The following is a 24,444-nucleotide window of genomic DNA, read 5'->3' as shown; positions in this document are numbered from 1 at the left end:
AAAAAAAAAAAAAAAAAATTTAAGTTAGCCAGGTGTGGTAGCATGTGTCTGTAATCCCAGCTACACAGGAGGCTGAGGTAGGAGGATCACTTGAGCCCAGGAGGTCAAGGCTGCAGTGAGCTGTGATCGCACCACTGCACTCCAGTGTGCGTGACAGAGGGAGACCCTGTCTCAAAAAAGAAAAAAAAAAGAGAAAGAGAAAAAACATCAGAGGATTAAAGAAAACCCTGGTTAATTAAGTCACTGAATATAATTAAATAAGCATAATTTGTAGTTAGGAACACAGAGTTTAAGCTGTCCATCATGGCACCCTTATAGTACGAGGTACTTGGGAGACTGAGACAGGAGGATGATTTGAGCCCAGGAGTTGAGGACTATAGTGCACCATGATCACACCTGTAAATAGCTACTGCACTCTAGCCTGGGCAACATAGCGAGACTGCATCAAAATAAATAAATAAATATATATATATATTTTTTTTTAAAAACCACAGAGTTTAAAGTCAGACAGATTTATGGATTTGGAATCTCAGCTTTATACTTCCTGGCTATGTGAATTTAGGCAGGTCACTTAAGATCTCTGAGCCTCACTTTCAACAATTCCCTTATAAAGTTGTCAGAACTTTAAAGGTAAACCACATAGCACTTTGTTCTATAAATGGTACTTCTAAAAAGATACATCTTAGAAACAGATAATATAACTATTGGTAGTCATTGCAAGCATTGCCAAAGAATTTACCTGTATATAAGCCTTGCTTAATGTAGGAAGGACTCTAGAAACTAAATCTTTCAACCTGTGAGTGATAGAAACTAAGAATGCTCAGTTTATTTAACTGATTTAATTGATTTAGGTAAACTTTGTTTTAACTACTAAGAAAGGCATCGGTCTGCCAGAAGGATAGGTTGGAATATTTAAAACAAAAAATTTGTCAGGACCATTTCAAGATTCGTTCTTAAAAATATTATATCTTTTATGGGGAAAATAGTCTTATTTTATTCTACTAAATGTCTTCATTTCTTAATCAGGAATTGCAAAAATCAAAGTCAGAGCTTATATGCCTTTATAATGAAGTTCACAATCTTCCGGGGGAATCAGAAAGCAAAGACCATTTTTTAATAGCATGTGACCTGTTACAAAGAGAGAATTCTGAATTAGAAACAAAGGTGAGACTGAGTTAGGTATTTAAATGTTCAATATTTAACGTAGCTTTTATGAGGATAGGTTAAAAGGAAATTAATTTTAAGCAACAGATGATTTGGGAATTGGAGTTTCTTCTATTATTATAGCATAAATTGCCATATACTGCCATATACTGTGGATTATGAGTCAAGCTATATGTCAAGATAAATATTCAGACTTCAACCAGTACTTGGCAATTAGGATTAATCTGCAAATTTTTTTACTTTAAATCAGCTTCCCACCAACTTAATTTGTGGAGCACATATTATAATGTAAAATATTTATTTAAATGTCTTCAATTTAAAAATTTAGGATCAAAGCATCTTTCTATAATGTAAAAGATTTATTTAAATGTCTTCAATTTAAAAATTTAGGACCAAAGCGTCTTTCTCAGTTACACTGAAAATTGGGCTTAGAATTAGGAAAATGTTCAAATGTCCTGATTCAAGCTTGTTCCTTAAGTTTAAAAATGGCTTCCAGGGAGCCTAAGTTTAAAAATGTGCCCAGGAGTTAGAGGCTGTAGTGTGCTATGATTGTGCCTGTGAATAGCCACTGCATTTCAGCCTGGGCAGCAGAGTGAGAACCCATCTCTAAAAAAAAAAAAAAAAGAAAAGGCTATCTGGCCAGGGCAATGAATTCCCATCTAGTCCAATACTAGACTGAAAGGGTGCCTGTATAATTTCTAGAGTCCCACCTATTAGGTTATCACTATCTCCTCCTGGCTGAAAATTCCTTTCCTCAATCACTCTTTTGACCTGGACTAAAGATTAAGGAGCAAAGTCTTGAATACAGCAGTTAAAATATATTAGGCTATATTTTAACACCATATGTAAGGTGAATAACTAAATCAAAGCCTAATTTAACCTATGTGTAGTTATCCCAGAAAATCAGGAGCAGGTTGCTGAGGGATTGGGACATAGATCAGATAGCATGTGACATGGGAGGGAAAGGTCCAGAACATAGGGTTTGCTGCCTGGGAGAGTAGCTATGTAGAGCATAATATACAACTAAGCCTTTTTTGTGGGACCTTGTCAGCAAGGTAAGTTATCATCACGTTGTACAGTTAAAGGACCAGGCCTTTTAAAATATCATTGAAAAAGTTAACAACAGATGAGCTGAAATGAGAAGAATATAATATAAAATGAAGAGATCCAGATCTGCTCTTCTGGTAATCTGGGTCTCCTTTTTTCTTAAACTTTTTATGTTGAAATAATATCAGACTCACAGAAAAAATTATGAAAGTACAAAGACTTCCCATATACTTTCACTCTTCCAAATATTAACATGGTATCGTGTTTACCTTATCATTGTCTCTCTTTCCCTCTACACACACACACACATACACACACACACACAGATAGTTTTTTGTAAACTCTTTGAGAGTAAGTTGGAGACACAATCTCTTTTACCCTTAAATATTTCCATGTGGGTTTACTAAAAACAATAACATCTCCTATTACCACAGTACAAGTCTCAAAATCAGGAAATTGACATTGACACAATACTATTAACTAATCTATAGCTCATATTCAGATTTTATTCTGATTCCCCTCTATAGCAAGAGAATAACTTTTTTCCTAGTCTGCAATCCAGCCCAGGATCATACATTGCATTTAATTGTCATGTCTCTATAGCTCCTTCAATCTGCAAAAGTTCCTCAGTCTGTCTTTGTCTTTTATGACTTTGATATTTTCGAAGAGTACTGTCTCAGTCAGTTTGGGCTGCTATAACATAATACGATAGACTGGGTAGATTAAACAACAAATATTTATTTCTCTCAGTTCTAGAGGCTGGGAAATCAAAGATCAAGATGTTGGCATATCTGGCATATTCAGTGTCTGGTGAGGGCATTCTTCCTGATTTGCAGACAGCTGTCTTCTCATTGTATCTTCACATGGCCAACAGCAAAGAGAGAGAGTGCAAGCTCTTTCCTGTCTCTTCTCATAAGGGCACTACTACAATCATGAGGGCTGCACCCTTGTGAATTAATTACTTGCCAATGTGTCCTCCTAATGCCATCCCATTGAGGGTAAGGCTTTCAACATATGAACTTTGAGTCAACACAAACATGCAGTGCATAACAAGACCATTGATTTTGAAGAAAGTCTTTTAATTTGGGTTTGCCTGGTGTTTTCTCACAATGTAATTCAGATTACCCACACTACAGAGATAATGTTGTATCCTTCTCTGTGTATTTTATCAGGAGAGACATGACATTTTTTGTTCTATTGCCCATGACATTAATTAACTTGGATCGTTTGGTTAAGGTACTGTCTGCTAGATTTCTCCACTACAGAGTTATTACTTTCGCCTTTGCCATTCATAAATATCTTGTGGGGAGATACTTTGAGACTATGTGTTATGTTTCCCATCAAACTTTTACTCATTAAAAGTTTCTGTTTTGAATCTTTGATTTTTAAATTATATTCTAGTTTTTCTTCAGAATATAGAGTGCTTTAGACTTAAAGATAGTCTTGCTAAAGAAGTTGTATGTATTTGCTGAAGCCCACATTTTACAGGCTGTCGTTTTGTTTGGGTTACAACATCTAGACTCATACAGAATTTTAGAGCTGAAAGGAGTATGATCATATAGGCCAACTCCTTCAGTTTACACATAAGAACAACAAGCCCAGGGATATTAGACTGCTGCCAAGTTACATGGTGATTCTCAGCCTATGCTCTTTTCTACCCTAGCCTAAGGCCTCAATCAGAAAGTGGAACCATAAGCTTAATTCTTATGCTACTTAAACATGGCTGATTATTAAACTGAGCTGTATCACTAAGATATAATTTTGGTAGGAAGAAGTCTGTGGAACAGAGTTGGTCCTGTTCCACAATATCCATGTCATGGAGGTCTGATGGCTTTAACTTTCTTTGTTATAAAGAATAAAGCTTCTACTCACTTAAGATATACACTACTTTGTCATGTGAGAATTCAGAATACCTAGAAAATGCTTTGTGTTAGTGTCACCATCCTTTGCAGAAACCCTCAGCAGCTTTCAGTTTGCTATAACATCAAATCTAAACTCCACTGTTTTAGCCTTTTTTTTTTTTTTTTTCCGAGATGCGGTCTCTCTATCACCCAGGTTGGAGTGCAGTGGCAAGATCATAGCTCACCTCCCCTTCCTGGCCTCAAGTGATTGTCCTGCCTCAGCCTCCCAAGGAGCTGAGACCACAGGCACATGGCACCACACCTGGCTAATTTTAAATTTTTCTTTAATAAAGACACGGTCTCCCTATTTTGCCAGGCTGCCTTTCTTTACTTCTTAAGTGACTAACATTTATTATCTGTAATGTTTACATTTTTACAATGACCACAAAGATTAGTGATTAAGTAGCATTTTGGAATATTTTTTCCTGCTTACAAAAATAATGCAAGCTCATTAAGAAAACTGTCTTTTACGTTCCTTTATAATCTGACCTCTCCCTTCAATCTTGCCTTATTCCTTCCGAGTAGCTGGGACTACAGGCACCTGCCACCACGCCCAGCTAATTTTTTGTATTTTTAGTAGAGATGGGATTTCACTGTGTTGGCCAGGCTGATCTTGAACTCCTGACCTCATGATCTGCCCACCTCAGCCTCTCAAAGTGCTGGGATTACAGGTGTGAGCCACCATGACCGGCCTTCTTCTTTTTTTTTTTTTCCCCTCCTTCCCTCCCTCCTTTCCTTCCTACCTTGCTTTCTTTTCTTTCTTTCTCACTCAGTTGTCCAGGCTGGAGTGCTGTAGCACGATCTTGGCTCATTGCAATCTCCACCTCACAGGTTCAAGTGATTTTCATGCCTCAGCCATCCGAGTAACTGGGGTTGCAGCATGTACCACCACACCTGGCTAATTTTTCTATTTTTAGTAGAGATGGGGATTCACCATGTTAGCCAGGCTGGTCTCAAACTCTGGCAATCTTGCCTTATTTCTGCAGCTCCTTACTTTGTAGCCTCTATTCCAATGAAATCATCCTCCTTACTTTCCCCCAAATTACTCTGTACTCAGTTCTACGTCACTGCCTTTGACCATATTGTTCCCCATGCTTAAAATGTGCTGTTTGTAGTCTCTTCTCTTATCTATATCTTCCCAACTCGAAAGGACTAGTTTAAGACCAACCTTCTCCCCTAGAAAGGTTATAGTCCATATGAGATTATATAGATTTTATGAGATTATAATCCATTTTACACACTGTAGTTTCTCTTCAGAGAATTGAAAAGGCATAGGAAACCAAAGGGATCTCTTAAAGTAAACTTAAATTGATCTTTATAATTAAGTCCATTGTGTTCTTAGAATCAAACATGTAGAAGCTTTGCATTTTCAGACAGGCTCAGGATATGAATCAGGCAGGCTATTGTCTACCTTAGCACAATACTTTGATGGGGATCCATTTTCCTTTCTTATTTTTTATTCAATTCTATTTGTTTGTTTATTTGGGTACAGACACAGGGTCTTGCTATGTTGCTTAGGCTGGACTCAAACTCCTGGCCTCAAGCAGTCCTCCCACCTCAGCCTCCCAAAGTGCTAGGATTACAGGCATGAGCCACTGTGCCTAGCCCATCTTCCTTTCTTAGAATCATTCCCCACCCATCCTTTCTACTCCCTGAAGGAAATGTTTTTTCATTTTATATGAAGATATAGAGTAACCTTTCAGGAAAGGAAATCTTTAGAATCTGTTTGTCAAAACAAAACAAAAAGACTGAGCAAATGGTTTGCCAAATCACAAAAGGCAGTGACTCTCAAAGCATCTACTTACAGAATTACATGGGAGGCTTATTTAAAGTACAGATTTCCATTTCCGCCCCCAGACCACTGATAGTGAATCTCACTCAGGATAGGGGCTACAATATAAGATTGCATTTTCTTTAACAAATATTTTATTTTTTATTTTTATTTTTGAGACAGGGTCTCACTCTGTCATCTAGGCTGGAGTGCGGTGGCCTGATCTCAGCTCATTGCAATCTCCACCTCCCAGGCTCAAGCCATTTTTCCATCTCAGCCTCCTGAGTAGCTGGGCCTACAGGTGCACACCACCATGCCCAGCTAATTTTTCGTAGAGACAGGATCTTTCCATGTTGCCCAGGCTGGTCTTGAACTCCTGGACTCAAGCAATCCACCTGCCTTGGCCTCCCAAAGTGCTGGGATTACAGATGTGAGCCATTGCACCCGGCCAAGACTGCACTTTTAATAAATTCTTCAGCTGATGCTTTTATATCATAGTGGTTTGAGAACCACTATGGAAGAAAGTTCTTCTCTGTAAGATATATCTAATATTCTTATAGATATAGAAGATATCTCTGTAAGATATGTCTAATATTCTTTCTAATGTTTTCTGGCAGCAATATATTATTGCTTTTTATTATATATTATTGCTCTTATGAATCAATGAAGTACATTCAAAACTTGAAAACAAAAATGTGTGGTGATAGTGTAAAACTCTGTAGATCACATATTTGTGCTTGTTAAAAGGTATAACCAAATGCTAAACAGCACTCTGAGAACCCAACCCCAGAGACCAAAAATACCTTTTAAAAAAAAAAAAAAAAGGAATTTACATACCCTTATGCCTGTGGTAAAAAAAAAAAAAAATCGATTAAGTTATATAACAACTGCAAAGTATTAAATTAAGTTGGAATCAGACTTCAATTAGGATGTCATTTTATATTATATAAGCCAATAGTTAAGCATTTAATGAAATCAGTATACTTTTTTCACAGCTATAAATAAAAGTATGCAAAATAGAATATTTGTCTTTTCACTTAATTTTGCAGGTCTTGAAGCTTTCACAAGAATTTGCACAATTAAATCATTTTACTCTAAGGGGAAAAACTGCACCTTCTAATTTAATTACAAGTGAAAATACCTGCAAAGATCCTGAATCTAATGAACCAATTTTGGAAACACAAATTCAAAGCCCAAAGGAAGAGAGAGAGGAACTCTGGTAAATTGGGAAAATCCTATATCACATTAATTATTCGGAGAGGGTATATTTTATTTGGCTTGATCATTATAAGAATTTGACATTCGGCTGGGCGCAGCGGCTTAAGTCTGTAATCCCAGCACTTCGGGAGACTGAGGCGGGCAGATCGCTTGAGCTCAGGAGTTTGAGACCAGCCTGGGCAACATGGCAAACCCCATCTCTACAAAAAACAAAAATTAGCCTGGTGTGATGGTGTGTGTCTGTAGTCCCACCTACTCGGGAGGCTGAGGTGGGAAGATTGCTTGAGCATGGGAGGTGGAGGTTGTAGTGCGCCATGATTTTGTCACTGCACTGCAGCCTGGGCAACAGAGCTAGACCCGGTTTCAAAATAATAATAATAATAATAATAATAATTTGATATTCATTTCCAAATTATGTGAGTGGAAAAATTAGTTATAAGCATTCTCCAAAAAGTTCGTCTTTTGATTTATTACATTTTAAAACTTTTTTCCTGCTTTTAAACAACGAATATATGCAGCCTGTTACATATGCGCAGTTGCTCACGCCTGTAATCCCAGCACTTTGGGAGGCCAAGGCGGGCGGATCACCTGAGGTCGAGAGTTCAAGATCAGCATGACCAACATGGAGAAACCCCATCTCTACTAAAAATACAAAATTAGCTGGGCGTGGTGGTGCATGACTGTAATCTCAGCTACTCGGGAGGCTGAGGCAGGAGGATCACTTGAACCCAGAAGGTGGAGGTTGTGATGAGCCAAGGTCACGCCATTGCACTCCAGCCTGGGCAACAAGAGTGAAACTCTGTCTCAAAAAAAAAATATATATATGTATATATATATATAGTATTCTAATAAAAGGACATATATATATATCCTTTTATTAGAAGACTTAGAAAGCATGCAAAAGTATAAGGAGATTATAACAACCCTTAATTCTCACCAGGGAAAGGTGTTAAGATGTTAAAATACTAATTTTTCTTTCTTTTTTCTGTATACATACACATATGTATATTTTTACATAATTATGACTATACTCTGCAGAGTTTGTTTTTTGCTGTCTCTATTTAACATTGCATTTGATAATTTTTTGACCACTTTTCTCTTATTTATCTGTCTTTCTATCTATTTGTCTGTCTGTCTATCTATCTATCTTGTTAATTTTGCCCTCTAAAAGTGCTTCTACTTTTTTAACCAAAAGTACCTTTCACAGAAACGTGAGGCTTTGGCAAGTGCACTACTCTTCTTGGGCACATAAGTTAATAGTTGCAATCAAATTTTGTCTGGGAAGAAGTCTAGAACTAAATAATCAAAAGGAAACGATGCTGTCAATTTTGACATATACCATACTAAAGGACACATTCATCAATTAAGTGAGAAAATATAGTCTAGATGTAGACAAATTTATATCTTTGTAAATGTTCTAAAGATAGAAGGAGATTATTTTGCCAGTTTGGGGTTCCTGAATATTATGCCCTCTTAAAAGTTGCTTTTAACTTTAGAGTAAGCTTTGAGTCCAAGATTCACAATCATGAAACCTAGTTGCAGATGTGGGAGAGCATCTTGGAGAGATGATGGGGAAGGGGTATGATAATGATCACAAAAACAGAGAGCCAAGAAGCTACATCACAGCATTTAGGTTTGCTGTAGGGAAAAAGAAAGTCTAGTTCTTAAGCACTGGAACAGTGTCTTACAGGATTTTTGAGGAAGATTGTTCTAGTATCTCTTTATTAGATAAAATGGAGATGTAAGATAGACCAATTAATCTATATATGAGTGATAGATGAAGAGATGGTTGCCTACATTGAGTAAGTGGCAATGAAGATGAAATGGTCAATCTGAAAGTTCTTCAAAAAGGAGCTGACATAAATAATCAAATCTGACAAAAGTCCACCCAGGTGATTTTGGGTAGTTGGCAGGGATACTTGCCTTGGGGAGCAAGGATGTGGCTTTAATTCATCTAGGGGTGGGAAACCTTGCCATAAGAAAGATAATGGCCTTTCCTCTTAAGAGCTCTTTGATGCCACCTGTTTCCAGGACTTTGTCCCATCTGCTTCCCATAACTGGGACTCTGAAAAGTCTAGGTATCTGCCATCTGCCTCCTTCTCCTTTTTTTCTCATAATGTTTTCCTACTTGTTTATCTCCTATTCCCCTCTTCACAGCCTCCCCTCATCATGGGTCCATAACACAACCACATTCAGCAAGACATTGTGTATCTACCATGTGTCAGGCACTGTAGGGAGGAACTGAAGATACAAAATAAGACACAGTTTCTTATCCTTATGGTCCACATAGTCTGATGGAGAAAAATGGTTAAACAAGGCAGTACTGAGTACTATGGGAACACAAAGCATGGGCCCTGGCCCAGGCTAATGAATCAAAAAATATTCTTAAAGGAACTCTGAGTAATCAGAGGCCAAGCAAAAAGATGGGAGAATAATTTTCAGGGGAGATATGGCATGTGCAAGAGAAAGCATGATTTGTTTGAGGCCCTAAAAGTGACCTCTATGCTGCTATAGCATGGAGTGTGAAGAGAGGAAATGGGGAACGGGATGATGAGAATGAAGAGGCAGGCAGAAGCCTGATCATGAAGGGACACGGAGACCTGTATTAGGGAGTTTGGACAGTGGGAAACTACTACAGTGTTTGCTAGCGTGGAGGATACTAGAACAGGCTAGAGAACCTGAATTTATTTGGCTCATCTGTCTTTGAGAATAGATGATATTCTTTAGTAATATTCAGTAGTTTAGTATAGGCAAGAGAAGACAGTTGCATTTATCCAGGGTTGGGGTTTTGCCATGTGAGTGCAGTGGAAGGACAATGGGGTAAGAGAGTTGACCATTTTATTTAGACAGTGATTGAAATAATGAACTCTAAACTCTATATTGGATTTGGAAGCAAGTAAAAAAAGGGCTTTTTATCAGTAAAATGGCTAGAAAAATAGATAAGGAATTGCAGATACTATGATTGCCCTGGGACCAAGTTATATAAAAAGGAAAAGCTGGAATCCAATATTTAATTTTAATATTTCAGAAGTGAAATAGTTGCTGCTGTTGACAACTCATGACATGGTCATGCAAGTAGTTGGCAAAATAGGAGAGATGAGAAATGAGAAGGTAATTGGAGAGAAGGAGATGGAAGAAGCGATGCCAAGGCATTCATGGGTGGTCTCTATGGGACTTGCAATCTTCCAGTATGATGGCAGGACTTGGGGTGAAGAAGGTGACAGAAAGCCATGAGCCAGAGTCTTCAATTGAAGTGAAGTAGCAAGTGGTACAGCATACCTAGCATGGTCTCATGCACACAGAAGCTGCTTATAAGCCAAGTTGATTGATTGATTCTTACAGTACATCTCTTCTACTAGATTTTAAGCTCTTTTAAGGTATTAAGGTAATGGGCCATGTCTTGTTTTTCTGTTTATGGTGCTGTTGTCATAGAGTAACGGACTCTTAGAATTGGAAGGACCTTCAGGAGATCTTCCAACTTAGTAGTTTTCAAACTTCTACTTCCCAAAACTTTAGGAATTCTGCAGAGGGGCCTCAGAAATTACCTTGTAAGATGAGGAAAGACTGATGAGCGGGACCATTGAGCCCTCCATTCCCATTTCACCCAGAGAAACTCCACTTTTATGTTTCGTATATTGGGTTTTGTGTAAGATTTTTAATTCAATAAAGGGTCCACAGCTAAAATAAGTTTGAAAACCACTGATATTTAGCTAAGTCTTCTTTTTTCACAAATGAGGTCTCTGAGACCAAGAAAACTGAAATGACTGTTTCATTCACAATCACATACACAGCAAGTTACCAGCAGGACTGGGATGAGGACCCAAGTCTCCTAACTCTGAGTCATGAGAAGTACTACTTTATCTGCTTTAGAGAAGATGTAGTCACAAATATCGCAAGGGCAAGAAGGTCTTGGGACACTTGGGTTCTAGGTCACTTTCTCAGAAAATGAGCTTTATGGTGCTGAAAAATTGCTTAGGGCACAGTCTCTCTATATGTATAACATGAGAGGTAGGGTGGGAGGAACTCTTCTAAGCCCAGCCTCTCTTGTTCTTGACTATGTCTCCAGTGTCTAGAACAATGCCAGACACATAGTAGGTACTCACAAAATATTTGAATAAATGAAATTTTCCCCCTACTCCTACTGTGTACAATGGGTATACAGTTGCACTATCTTGCAACTGAATCTGAAGTTGGAATTCCAATAGCAGCCCCAAGCTTATAGAGCCCAGCTGATCTCAGCCTGTCCTTGTTTTATTAGGAAGCTTGGGCCAGAACAGCTGGTGGCTTCCTTGACCTTAATGAGCTTTGTTCTTTCCAACACACTCTCATTCACTATTTCATTGCATTATTTCTACCTTTATCAAGGGTTGTTTGATAAGTGTTCAAGTCCATTTTAATTTCAAGTTCAACTTGATGCTGACTTTCTGTCTCCTTCACAGACTACCAATGTATTTTTTGTCCTCTTCCAAACTATTTCTTCCCCAGTCCAATCTGTTCAGTGAATAGCCCCTCCATTCGCACAGTTGATCAAACCAAAACCTAGGAGTCACCTTTGATTCTTCCGCACATCTGTTCCACCAACACATCCTGTCACTTCTACCATGAAAACATAAAATATTGAATCTATTCACTTCTATCTATATTTCCACTGTTGCTACCCTACTCCATAGCACTGATATCACTCATCAGGACTGTTATGTATCTTCCTAATTGTCCTCCCTGCTTCCATACCGTCCTCCCAATCCATTCTCCATGGAGTAGCCAAATGGTCTTTTTTAAATGCAAATCGAATAATATTGTTCTCTCTCTTAAAACCCTCTCCATGGCTTCCTATTGCACTTAAAATCTAAACCCTTACCATGACCCATAAGGCCCTCCATGACTTGGCCTCTACCTACCTCCTCCTCATCTTGCTGCCTTTTAGATCCTCCAACTTTTAAAGCACTTTCCTGCTTCAGGACCTTTGCACTAAAAGGTTCCCCTGTTCAGAATAGTCCTCCCCCAGCTTTTCATGTGGCTAACTCCTTCTCAGAGTGGTAATTCCTAACTGCCATGTCTAGGAAAATCGTAACTCCTACTTTCCAAATACTTTACCGTGTTACCTTGTTTGTGACTTATCATAGTCTGTAATTATCTTATTCGTTTGTGTGTTTGTTTTTTGTCCTCCTCTAGATGTAGGCTATGTGAGGGCACAGACCTGGCTGTGTTGATCACTTCTTTGAATCCTTAGTATGTGGAGTAGTGCTTGTCATATAATTGATACTCAACATATATTTGACAAATAAATGACTGAATCTTTTTCTTCCTCTGTGGGAACAAAGTTTCATTGTTAGCCACCCCTATTCTGTTCTACTAGGCTTTAATTCACTTTAATGATTTTTTTATTTTTTATTCTTTTTTATTATACTTTAAGTTCTAGGGTACATGTGCACAACGTGCTGGTTTGTTACATATGTATACATGTGCCATGTTGGTGTACTGCCTTGCGGGTTTTCAAAATGCCTTTACATTTTACTTCAAAAGATCCCAAAAAGCTTATGAGAAAGGAAAGACCACCTTGCAAATGAAGAGATTGAGACTCTGAGTGATTGTGCCTTGTAGAAGGTTACATAAATAGTAGGTGGGAGATACAGGACTAGCACTCATGGTTTCTACTGTACTGTGCTCTTTCTTGAATCTGTATATGTCTAAGACTGCTATGCATGTACGCTACTAGAAAATGAATAGGATAGGGTTGCTGCCTAGATACCTCCCACCAGCTGAAGACTGGTGACAATTGCAAAAGTATTGCATGATATAAAAAAGCAGAAGCTGGGGGAAGGGAGGTGTTTCAATAAGAACTAGGTAATAAATCCTTTCAGTTAAAAATTAAGAACTACAACAGGAGGAAGCAAAAATTTGAGAGTCATGGTGGGTTTTCCAGTTCTTAAGATGCAGATATGCTGGCTATAGGACATGTTCTCAACTCCATATAATTTTTGGCTGATAGTCTGCTTTTTGCCCACATAACTTTAATGCAATACATAATATTATTATTATGTGAACATAATAATAAAGTAATACATACTATTAGGTATTACTTTTAAAAATCTGTTCAGCCTTCCTTTGGTTTCTAAGTATACACATTTTCTCTTATACCTTTTGAAAGGATAAATTCTGGTGTGTGTGTGTGCGTGTGTGTGTGTGTGTGTGTATGTGACTGGATCTTGCTGTGTCATCCAGGCTGGAGTGCAGTGATGCTATCACAGCTCACTACAACATCGACCTTCTGGGCTCAAGTGATCCTCCCACCTCAGCCTCCTGAGTAGTTGGGACCACAGGCACATAGTTACATGCCACCACATCCAGCTAATTTTTAAAATTTTTTTGTAGAGACGGAGGTTTCCCTATGTTGCCCAGGCTGGTCTCGAACTCCTGGGCTCAAGTGATCCTCCCACCTTGGCCTCCCAAAGTGCTGGGATTACAAGCATGAGCCACTGTACCTAGCCAAATTCTGTTCTTTTTGGGGAGCATTTATTTTCATGGATTCTTGTCCTGATGTATCAATATCACTTAAATATTAAATCCCTGTATTCCCAGGTATTGCTAGTTCTCCTTAATTTACTAATTAACTGATTCATGTGAATGCAATTTATTTATCCAGCCCATGAATAAAAATGTAAAATGGCATTAGCCCAGAATTGCATCCTGGAGAGCACTGCTCATTCCTTCCAAGTCAGGGAAAACTCCTTGACTGCCATGCTCTGAATGTGGCTGTACAGGCACATCTCATGGACCCATCAAAGAGGAGGGACACTTAAACCTTGTCTTTAAACTATGGAAACAACAAAGGCCACTTCTGTTCTTGTATGGCCATTGTGTATTTACAGAAGGAAATTAAATTGGTCTGGTTAAGTGTGGTCTTTACAAAGTCATTCATCCTTCTTAATGTGACAAATGAAGCACCTTCATATATATTAAAGCACCAGTTCATGGATTTTCCATTTTTTAAATGGAAAAATATACTTTAAATGGAAAAATTAAAAAAAAATTATTTTGAGGTAATTGCAGGAGGAGGGGTTCCTTATTACAGCTGGTGAGGGTGGGAGTTCCTGTTCTCCAGTAGCCTCCACTTACAGCACCTGGCTGAGAAGGGGAGGAGTGCCTTGTGACTTCTCTCCCTGGGGCCACCACTGATACCACAAGGCAGGTGGGTGGGGGTGGCTTATTGTACTAGGTAGTGGCCTCCTCTGACACCGCCCCAGTGGAAAGGGAGAAGTGTGCCTCCTCCCTTCCAGGTGGGTTGGAATTCTAAACTCACCACCTGGTCTCCCCTCACACTGCAGGGTAGGGGAGCTCTTTACTAGCCGGCAGGGATAAAAGTCCCTTATCCCTACTTGGCCTTCTCTGACACCACCCCAGTCAGGATTGGAATCCCTTATTACAGCCTGGTGAGGGTGGAAATCTAGGCTCCCAATTCGGGCTTTGCTGGCATAAGTGGAGGTGAAGCCACAGTTTTTTCTGTGACGTTCAGCTGGAGTAGGTAGGTGTTGTCCAAAATTGTGTTTCTTCCTTGGCCTTTTCTGGTGCTTTGGCTAAAGATGGCAGACTTTTGTTGGGACTTTTTTGTTTTTTTTTGTTGTTGTTTTTGTTTGTGCTTATTGACATTGTCTGGGTTGCTGTCTTCTTCAGCTCCAACTCAGGGATCTGTGAGGCAAAAAGAACACCCAGGAAACCCACAGCCATGTCATTCCTTGGGTCTTGAGTTCTCTAGCTGGTCTGCCTTCTTCTCTCTACCTTTCAAAGTCTTTTAATGTTTGTTTTATATATAATGTTCAGGGTTTTTAGTTGTACTTAATGGTAAAAATAGGGGGAAAGTGTGTCTACTCCATCTTCTTCGAAGAAAAAGTCCATTTTCTCCATTTTAAAAAAATATGAAACTTCTGGATGCAGTGGCTTACACCTGTAATCCCAGCAACTCAGGAGGCTGAGGCAGGAGGATTGTTTGAGCCCAGGAGTTCAAGGCTGCAGTGAGCTATGATCGCCCCACTGCACTCTAGCCTGGGTGACAAGGTGAGATTCCATACACACACACACACACACACACACACACACACACACGGTATATATTTGCATTTTCCCAGTCTTAATGTGTGTCTAGCTTCCACTGGATATAAGAAAAGGAAAGGGGTTTATAAATGATGGAAAATTTCATCGTTGTTTTATAAAAATTTTTAAAGGCATTTTACCCTTTATCTCATACTGTTTTGCATCATTTGAATATATTATCTTTTAAAAACTGCTAAATTCAAAATAAAATATTTATTTTCTTTATAGTATTAGAGGAATTTTAAAAGGAATAAAACACTCCCTAGACACAATTTTTCTCCCTGTTCCTTTCCAGCTTTTTCTAGACATTTTCCCATAGTATATATATGTATGTATGTGTGTACACACGTTAATACATATATGTTTGTTTTTGTGCCACAATTTTACTTTGATAAGTAGTTTTCATGTTTATGAATAGTCTTGAGGTCACTTTTAAGTTGAAGCATCTTTAATTCTGTTAGCCATTTCCATATCTCTATTTAGTATGGGCATAATTGTACAGTCATCTTTTTTCTTCTTATGAATTATTTTAGTGCAGTAAATTCATTCATATGCAATTATTCGAAGAGTATGGACATTTTATGGCTTTTTTTTTTTTTTTTGTGGAGACAGAGTTTCCCTCTGTCGTCCAGGCTGGAGTGCAATAGTGCAATTTCTGCTCACTGCAGCTTCTGCCTTCTGAGTCCAAGAGATTCTCCTGCCTCAGCCTCCCAAGTAGCTGGGACTATTGGTATGTACCACCACACCTGGCTAATTTTTGTATTTTTAGTAGAGACAGGGTTTCACCATGTTTACTAGGCTGGTCTCGAACTCCTGACCTCAGGTGATCCGCCCACCTCACCTCCCAAAGTGCTGGGATTACAGACGTGAGCTACCACACCCGACCATGGCTCTTGATCTGTACTGCCAAATTGCTTTCTTGAAGAATATGATTACCAACTATAATCTGTGAAGCATGCTGTGCTAGGTTTCAAGGTATGCAAAACAAAATTTAAGATTGAGGGAATAAAAATAAAACAAGCATATTTGTGTTCATTCTCCTTGTCATCCACACTCTCTAACTATTGAAGGTGCATTCCCTCCTCTTGGTTTCTGTGGCTTTCACCTCCTCTGCTTGTTCCTTAGAAGTTTTTAGGCTTCTGTCTAGGATGATCTGCCTCCTCTTACTTTCCCCATTCTCCCTGGTTCGTCTTATCCAATCCCAGTGTTTCTGCTCACATTCTTCTGTGTCTGTATCCTCACCACAGACATCTCTGTAGTCAGTCTATAGCCACATTCCCCCATGTTGGTCTACCATCCACTTGCCGATTTCCCAAGTCAGAAATCCAGGTCATGATGATTCCTTTTTCTCCCTTACCTGCCACATCCAATAAATGACAAACCTCATCAATACTGTCTTTTAAATATCTCCAGAATCCATCATAGTTCTATTTATTGTTATTTATTACATGGATTATTACAACAGTCTCTCAAATGGTTTCCCTGCCACATGGCATCCAAATAATATTTCTAAAGCACCTTCTCTCTTTTGCTTTGGGGTTTTACATATTTATTAAATCATTTTGGCACACCTTTGCTTGTTCATGTTCTCATCTATACCAACACCCACCCTCCCCAACATCCATACACACATGCAAGTACATACACACTCCTTCCTCCCTTTACATTTGTTTAGCTTGTGCCTACTCATCCATCAGGCCTTGTATTACTTACTACTCATTTCTCACTAAATTGTAAGCTCATTTCTTATCCTCATTCATCACTAAATTGTAAGCTCCTTGGGGCAGAGATCATGTCCTGTTGAAGCCCTAGTACCTGCCAAAGTGGCTAGTGCTTATTAAAATCATTATAACCTGTGTCTGCTCAATGCCGCACTAAAAGTTGAAAAAGTATAAAACTCATTTAAACTGGCAGTTTGGCTGTAAATGAAAACCTGTGATGGGTCATCTCCCTGAATGTAAGTAAAAAATGTGACTCATCTGTGGGTTTTCTTTTATTTTTTATTTTGAGACACAGTCTCACTCTGTCACCCAGGCTGGAGTGCAGTGGCACAATCTTGACTCACTGCAACCTCCACCTCCTGGGCTTAAGTGATTCTCATGTCTCAGCCTCCTGAGTAGCTGGGACTACAGGCATATACCACCACACCTGGCTAATTTTTGTACTTTTAGTAGAGACGGGGTTTCACCATGTTGGCCAGGCTGGTCTCCAGCTCCTGACCTCAGGTGATCCGCCCATCTCGGCCTTCCAAAGTGCTGGGATTACAGGCGTGAACCACCATGCCTGGCCGACTTATGTTTTTAAAGTTTATTTTTAAGAATAAGATGACTGCTGTGCTATAGAATTCAGGTTGAAAATCTTCTTTGCGACACTGTCTTGACTTGTAGCTTTTTTTTTTCCCGATTCTACTACTATAATAAGCATTTTGATAGATTTTATTTTTATATTTGCACCAAGTCCCAAATTAGGAGAAAGAAAGCAGAAGGAAATTCCAGAAGAGTCAGTAAAGGAGGGCAGTTTTCCAAGAGAGGGGCAGAAGGAGGAGGGCTCACAACAGAATCGAGATATGAAAGATGAAGAAAAAGAACAGCAGTTAACCATGAAGCCTGAGGAAGTTGTGAGGCTTAGAGAAGAGCTGAGCCGTATAAATCAGAGCCTCCTTCAGTCTCAGAGCTCTGGGGATAGTTCAGATGACAGTGGTGCCCAGGTAGGTGCTATAAACACATGCCCTGACTGGGTTCATTTCCTCTGATTGGCTGTTGATATAAGCATCATTTTAAATACCATCATTCATACATATGTATTTTTTTATTTTTCTAGGTACATAGTAGATGTGTGTATTTATGGGGTACATGAGATGTTTTAATACAGGTATACAATGCATAAAAACCACATATGGAGAATGGGGCATCCATCCCCTTAAGCATTTATCCTTTGTATTACAAACAATCCAGGTACACTCTTTGAGTTATCATATACATTTGTGAGCAATATTATAACCTTGGCCTGAATAGTAACAAAATAGCAAGTAAAATCTGAACTAAGTCCATCAGTTGGTGCACTTTATTATAAAATGTTCGTAAACTCCATCTAAGCTCAGCAGGAAAATTACTGATTGACGGTTGACATCTGCCCTAGCCAGATGAGATTTGGGGATGGTAGGATGCACCACATTTTCCATTTCTGGTATGTAGCTTACTAGACAGAGTACTTCATTTTAGTGAGGAAAAGACGACAGACATTTTATTATTTTAATTATGGCTTTTGCTATTTTACTAGGGATCTGCCTGTAGGAGAAATAAAAGTAGTGACTGTAGCCACATTTTGGTTCTTATACCTCATTTTACAGGTTCTCTCTTACACAGATTAAAATTTCCCTACATACACCTTTCCAGAAATTATTTTGAGATCCACAGAAGGGAGGCCTTTGTACTCATAAGTAAACAGAAGGCCGATAATATACATTTGAAAAGTGATTCAAGTATACATTTAGAAAAAGAAAGAGTAGCAATAAAGGAAGTTAAAAAATATATTTGAAAGGATTCAGATACAGAGTTTGAAAACCAGACAAGTCACAGTAAACGGGGAAAATATTTACCTGTAAGGAGATTTAGATACACCTGTAAAAGGAAAAGGAGTCACTGAATTTGTTCAGAAGACCAAAGGGGAACATGACATCAAATATTTAAGAAGAGATTACTTTTACAGCTCCGGATGGACATTGGTCAGTGGACATTGGCCAGTGTGGGAGGCTTGAGCAGAAGCTGAACACTGTGATCACAAAGATTATCAAATATTTTCTTAGCCAGTAGTCTTCACTCTATTGCCACAATAGGAACGAACTTGCCATTGGGACCAGTATTTTATGAAGTTCATTTGTACTTAATGTTTATTTTATTAAAATAAAATGTTAAAAATTTTAAACAATAAAATATTTAAATAAATAAAATATTTATATTAAATATATTAAATAAAATATGTAAATAATATTTAAAATTTTAAAATATTAAAAGCTGATAAAATTAGGATAGTTAAGGCTAGTTCCAATTTGTTTTATTTTAATTCTTAAGGAATTTGTAATTCTTTAAGACGGAAAAGATGTTAGGCATCATCTGGTCTTATGTCTTTAATTTACAGATGAATAAACGAAGACTAAAAAAGGGTAATTGGCTTAATAGATCTGTTGACTGAGAAAAAGACAAAAGACCCCCGTGTACTTACCTTGCTCTTTTATGTGGTTCCTAGTAGCCTGATTGAGTGTATATGCTCTGCAGTAACTTTCTACCAGGATTATATGGTGGGAAAAAAAACAGAGACTCTTGTTGGCTGCTTGTCTAGTAGCTAGCTGCTTCAACAGTTGACTTTCTTGAAAAATAATTTGCATTTCTACTCTGGCAGAGTGACTGAACTGGAAAATGTAGATGGGAAGAACTACTGTTCTGGTTTTTCCATCCTTCAAAAGAAGCTAAAACTTTTGGGCCTTTGTCTTCTTGGTAAAACTGGGGTGCATCTCTTGTATACAGTATCTCTGTTTTGGTATGTTAACCTATAGGCTGTTGATTATGAATTAATTATTAAAAGCTGTTATATAATGGTTAAACAAGAAGGTAGAATGGTGATCAAGGCATTCCATGTTGTTTGCAAATGGAAAATGAGGACAGTTAAGGGAAAGTTAGGAAGCATCAACAGTAATGGGAAACATTATTGAGTGCTTATTAAGTGCCAGACATTGTGCTAAGTGCTTGCATGTGTTATCTTTCTAACTCATCACCCCATCCAGCAGTAATCATTATTATCCATATCTTAAGATGAGGGAATTGAAGTGTAGAAGATGAAGTAATCTTTCCAAGATCACCCATTGATAAGTACTAGATTCAGGATTAAAACATACGCGTATCTAATTCCAAAGTGAGGGTTCTGCTACGATTGATTGGAGTACCAGAAGGAGACGGGGAGACTGGAAATAAGCTGGAAAACACACTTCAGGATATTATTCAGGAGAACTTCCCAAACCTAGCAAGACAGGACAACATGCAAATTCAGGAAATGCAGAGAACACCATTAAGATACTCCATGAGAAGATCAACTCCAAGACACATAATCATCAGATTCTCCAAGGTTGAAATGAAGGAAAAACTGTTAAGAGCAGCCAGAAAGGCCAGGTCACCTACACAGGGAAGCCTATCAGTTTAACAGATAGGACCTCTCAGCAGAAACTCTACAAGCCAGAAGAGATTAGAGGCCAATATTCCACATTCTTTAAGAAAAGAATGTTCAACCCAGAATTTCATATCCAGCAAAACTAAGCTTCATAAGTGAAGGAGAAATAAAATCCTTTCCAGACAAGCAAATGCTGAGGGATTTCATTACCACCAGGCCTGCTCTGCAAGAGCTCCTGAAAGAAGCACTAAATATGGAAAGGAAAAACCGGTACCAGCCACTGCAAAAACACACCAAAATATAAAGACCAATGACACTATGAAGAAACTGTATCGACTAGTGTGCAAAATAACCAAATAGCATCGTGATAACAGGATAAGATTCACACATAACAATACTAACCTTAAATGTAAATGGGCTAAATGCCCCAATTAAAAGACACAGACTGGCAAATTGGATAAGGAGTCAAGACCCATTGGTGTGCTATGTTCAGGAGACCCATCTTACGTGCAAAGACACACACAGGCTCAAAATAAAGGGAGGGAAGAAAATATACAAAGCAAATGGAAAGCAAAAAAAAAGCAGGGGTTGCAATCCTAGTCTCTGACAAAACAGACTTTAAACCAACAAAGATCAAAAAAGACAAAGAAGGGCATTACAAAATGGTAAAGGGAACAATTCAACAAGAAGAGCTAACTATTCTAAATATATACGCAACCAATACAGGAGCACCCAGAATCATAAAACAAGTTCTTAGAGACCTACAAAGAGCTTAGACTCCCACACAATAGTAGTGGGAGACTTTAACACCCCACTGTCAGTATTAGACAGATCAACGAGACAGAAAATTAACAAGGATTTTCAGGACTTGAACTCTGCTCTGGATCTAATGGACCTAGTAGACGTCTACAGAACTCTCTACCCCAAATCAACAGAATATACATTCTTCTTAGTGCCACATGGCACTTATTCTAAAATCGACCACATAATTGGAAGTAAAACACTCCTCAGCAAATGCAGAAGAACTGAAATCACAACAAATGGTCTCTGAGACCACAGTGCAATCAAATTAGAACTCAGGATTAAGAAACTCACTCAAAACCATGCAATTTCATGGAAGTTGAACAACCTGCTCCTGAATGACTCCTTGGTAAATAATGGAATTAAAGCAGAAATCAAGAAGTTTTTTGAAACCAATGAGAACAAAGAGACAATGTGCCAGAATCTCTGGGACACAGCTAAAGCAGTGGTAAGAGGGAAATTTATACCACTAAATGCCCACATAAGAAGGCTAGAAAGATCTCAAATCGACACCCTAACATCACAATTAAAAGAGCTAGAGAGGCAGAGCAAACTAATCCAAAAGCTAGCAGAAGATAAGAAATAACTAAGATCAAAGAAGAGTTGAAGGAGATAGAGACAGGAAAAACTCTCTAAAAAATCAATGAATCCTGGAGCTGTTTTTATTGTTGTTGTTGTTGTTGTTGTTGTTGAGTCAGAGTCTTGCTCTATCACCCAGGCTGGAGTGCAGTGGCGTGATCTTAGCTCACTGCAACCTCTGCCTCCTGGATTCAAGTGATTCTCCTGCCTCAGCCTCCCAAGTAGCTGGGATTACAGGCACGCACCACCATGCCTGGCTAATTTTTTGTATTTTTAGTAGAGACAGAGTTTCATCATGCTGGCCAGGCTGGTCTCGAACTCCTGACCTCATGATCCACCCACCTCAGCCTCCCAAGTGCTGTTATTACAGGTGTGAGCCACTGCGCCCAGCCCAGGAGCTGGTTTTTTGAAAAAATTAACAAAATAGACCACTAGCTAGACTAATAAAGAAGAAGGGAGTTAAGCATCAAATAGACACAATAAAAATGATAAGAGGATATCACCATTGACCCTACAGAAATACAAACTACCATCAGAGAATACTATAAACACCTCTATGCAAATAAACTAGAAAATCTAGAAGAAATGGATGAATTCCTGGTTGCATACACCCTACCAAGACTAAACCAGGAAGAAGTTGAATCCCTGAGTAGACCAGTAACAAGCTCTGAAATTGAGGTGGTAATTAATAGCCTACCAACCAAAAAGAGCCCAGGACCAGACGGATTCACAGCTGAATTCTACCAGAAATACAAAAAGGAGCTGGTACCATTCCTTCTGAAACTATTCCAAACAATTGAAAAGGAGGCACTCCTCCCTAACTCATTTTATTAAGCCAGCATCATTCTGATACCAAAACCATGAAGAGACACAACAAAAAAAGAAAACTTCAGGCCAATATCCCTGATAAACATTGATGCAAAAATCCTGAATAAAATACTGGCAAACCAAATCCAGCAGCACATCAAAAAACTTATCCACCACAATTAAGTTGGCTTCATCGCTGGGATGCAAGGCTGGTTCAACATACACAAATGAATAAACATAATCCATCACATAAACGAAACCAAAGACAAAAATACATGATTATCTCAATAGATGCAGAAAAGGCCTTTGATAAAATTCAACATCCCTTCATGTTAAAAACTCTAAATAACCTAGATATTGATGGAACATATCTCAAAATAATAAAGAACTATTTATGACAAACTCATAGCCAATATCATATTGAATGGGCAAAAGCTGGAAGCATTCCCTTTGAAAACCAGTGCAAGACAAGGATGCCGTCTCTCACCATACCTATTCAATATAGTATTGGAAGTTCTGGCCAGGGCAGTCAGGCAAAAGAAAGAAATAAAGGGTATTCAAATAGGAAGAGAGGAAGTCAAGTTGTCTCTGTAGATGACATGATTTTATATTTAGAAAAACCCATCATCTCAGCCCAAAAACTTCTTGAACTGATAAGCAACTTCAGCAAAGTCTCAGGAAATAAAATCAGTGTGCAAAAACCACGAGCATTCCTTTACACCAACAATAGGCAAGCAGAGAGTCAAATCATGAATGAACTCCCACTCACAGTTGCTACAAAGAGAATACCTAGGAATACAGCTAACAAGGGATGTGAAGGACCTCTTCAAGGAGAACTACAAACCACTGCTCATAGAAGTAAGAGAGGACACAAACAAATGGAAAAATGTTCCATCCTAACATCGTAATGGATAGGAAGAATCAATATCAGGAAAATGGCCATACTGACCAAAGTAATTTATAGATGCAATGCTATTCCCATCAAACTACCATGACATTCTTCACAGAATTAGAAAAAACTATTTTAAATTTCATATGGAATCAAAGAAGACCCCGTATAGCCAAGACAATCCTAAGCAAAAAGAACAAAGCTGGAGGCATCACACTACCTGACTTCAAACTGTACTACAAGGCTACATTAACCAAAACAGCATGGTACTGGTACCAAAACAGACATATAGACCAACGGAGCAGAACAGAGATCTCAGAAATAACACCACACATCTACAACCATCTTATCTTCGACAAACCTGACAAAAACAAGCAATGGGGAAAGGCTCTCCTATTCAGTAAATGGTGCTGGGAAAACTGGCTAGCCATATGCAGAAAAATGAAACTGGACCCCTTCCCTACACCTTAAACAAAAATTAACTCAAGATGGATTAAAGACTTAAATGTAAAACTCAAAACCACAATAACCCTAGAAGAAAACCTAGGCAATACTATTCAGGACATAGCCATGGGCAAAGACTTCATGACAAAAACACCAAAAGCAATTGCAACAAAAGCCAAAATTGACAAAATGAGATCTAATTAAACTAAAGAGCTTCTGCACAGCAAAAGAAACTGTCATTAGAGTGAACAGGCAACCTACAGAATGGGGGAAAAATTTTGCCATCTACCTATCTGACAAAGGTCTAATATCCAGAATCTACAAGGAACTTAAACATATTTACAAGAAAAAAACAAACAACCCTATCAAAAAGTGGGTGAAGGATATGAAGAGACACTTCTCAAAAGAAGACATTTACGTGGCCAACAAACATATGAAGAAAAGCTCAACATCACTGATCATCAGAGAAATGCAAATCAAAACCACAATGAGATATCATCTCATGCCAGTCAGAATGGCAATTATTAAAAAGTCAGGAAACAATAGATGCTGGCGAGGTTGTGGAGAAATAAGAA

The 24,444-nt window shown here is 38.4% G+C and overlaps 1 protein-coding gene across 5 annotated transcripts in view; it reads left to right on the top strand.

Moving 5' to 3' along the window:
- Nucleotides 1–24,444, top strand: part of CCDC30 (coiled-coil domain containing 30) — a 190,591-nt gene that overhangs the window by 64,408 nt on the left and 101,739 nt on the right. For 2 of the 5 annotated variants that reach the window (XM_054492297.2, XM_054492286.2), the window contains exons 7-9: nucleotides 1,027–1,164; nucleotides 6,933–7,102; nucleotides 17,647–17,896. The exons of the other annotated variants lie outside the window; for them this stretch is intronic. In XM_054492297.2, the coding sequence (XP_054348272.1) occupies nucleotides 1,027–1,164; nucleotides 6,933–7,102; nucleotides 17,647–17,896 (558 nt within the window). The remainder of the gene's footprint in view (nucleotides 1–1,026; nucleotides 1,165–6,932; nucleotides 7,103–17,646; nucleotides 17,897–24,444) is intronic. 5 annotated transcript variants of the gene reach the window in all.

The sequence above is a fragment of the Pongo pygmaeus genome, chromosome 1, assembly GCF_028885625.2.
Source record: "Pongo pygmaeus isolate AG05252 chromosome 1, NHGRI_mPonPyg2-v2.0_pri, whole genome shotgun sequence".
NCBI classification, from domain to species: domain Eukaryota; kingdom Metazoa; phylum Chordata; class Mammalia; order Primates; family Hominidae; genus Pongo; species Pongo pygmaeus.
Note: the sequence above shows the minus strand (reverse complement) of the source record. Positions and strands in the feature narration are given on the sequence as shown.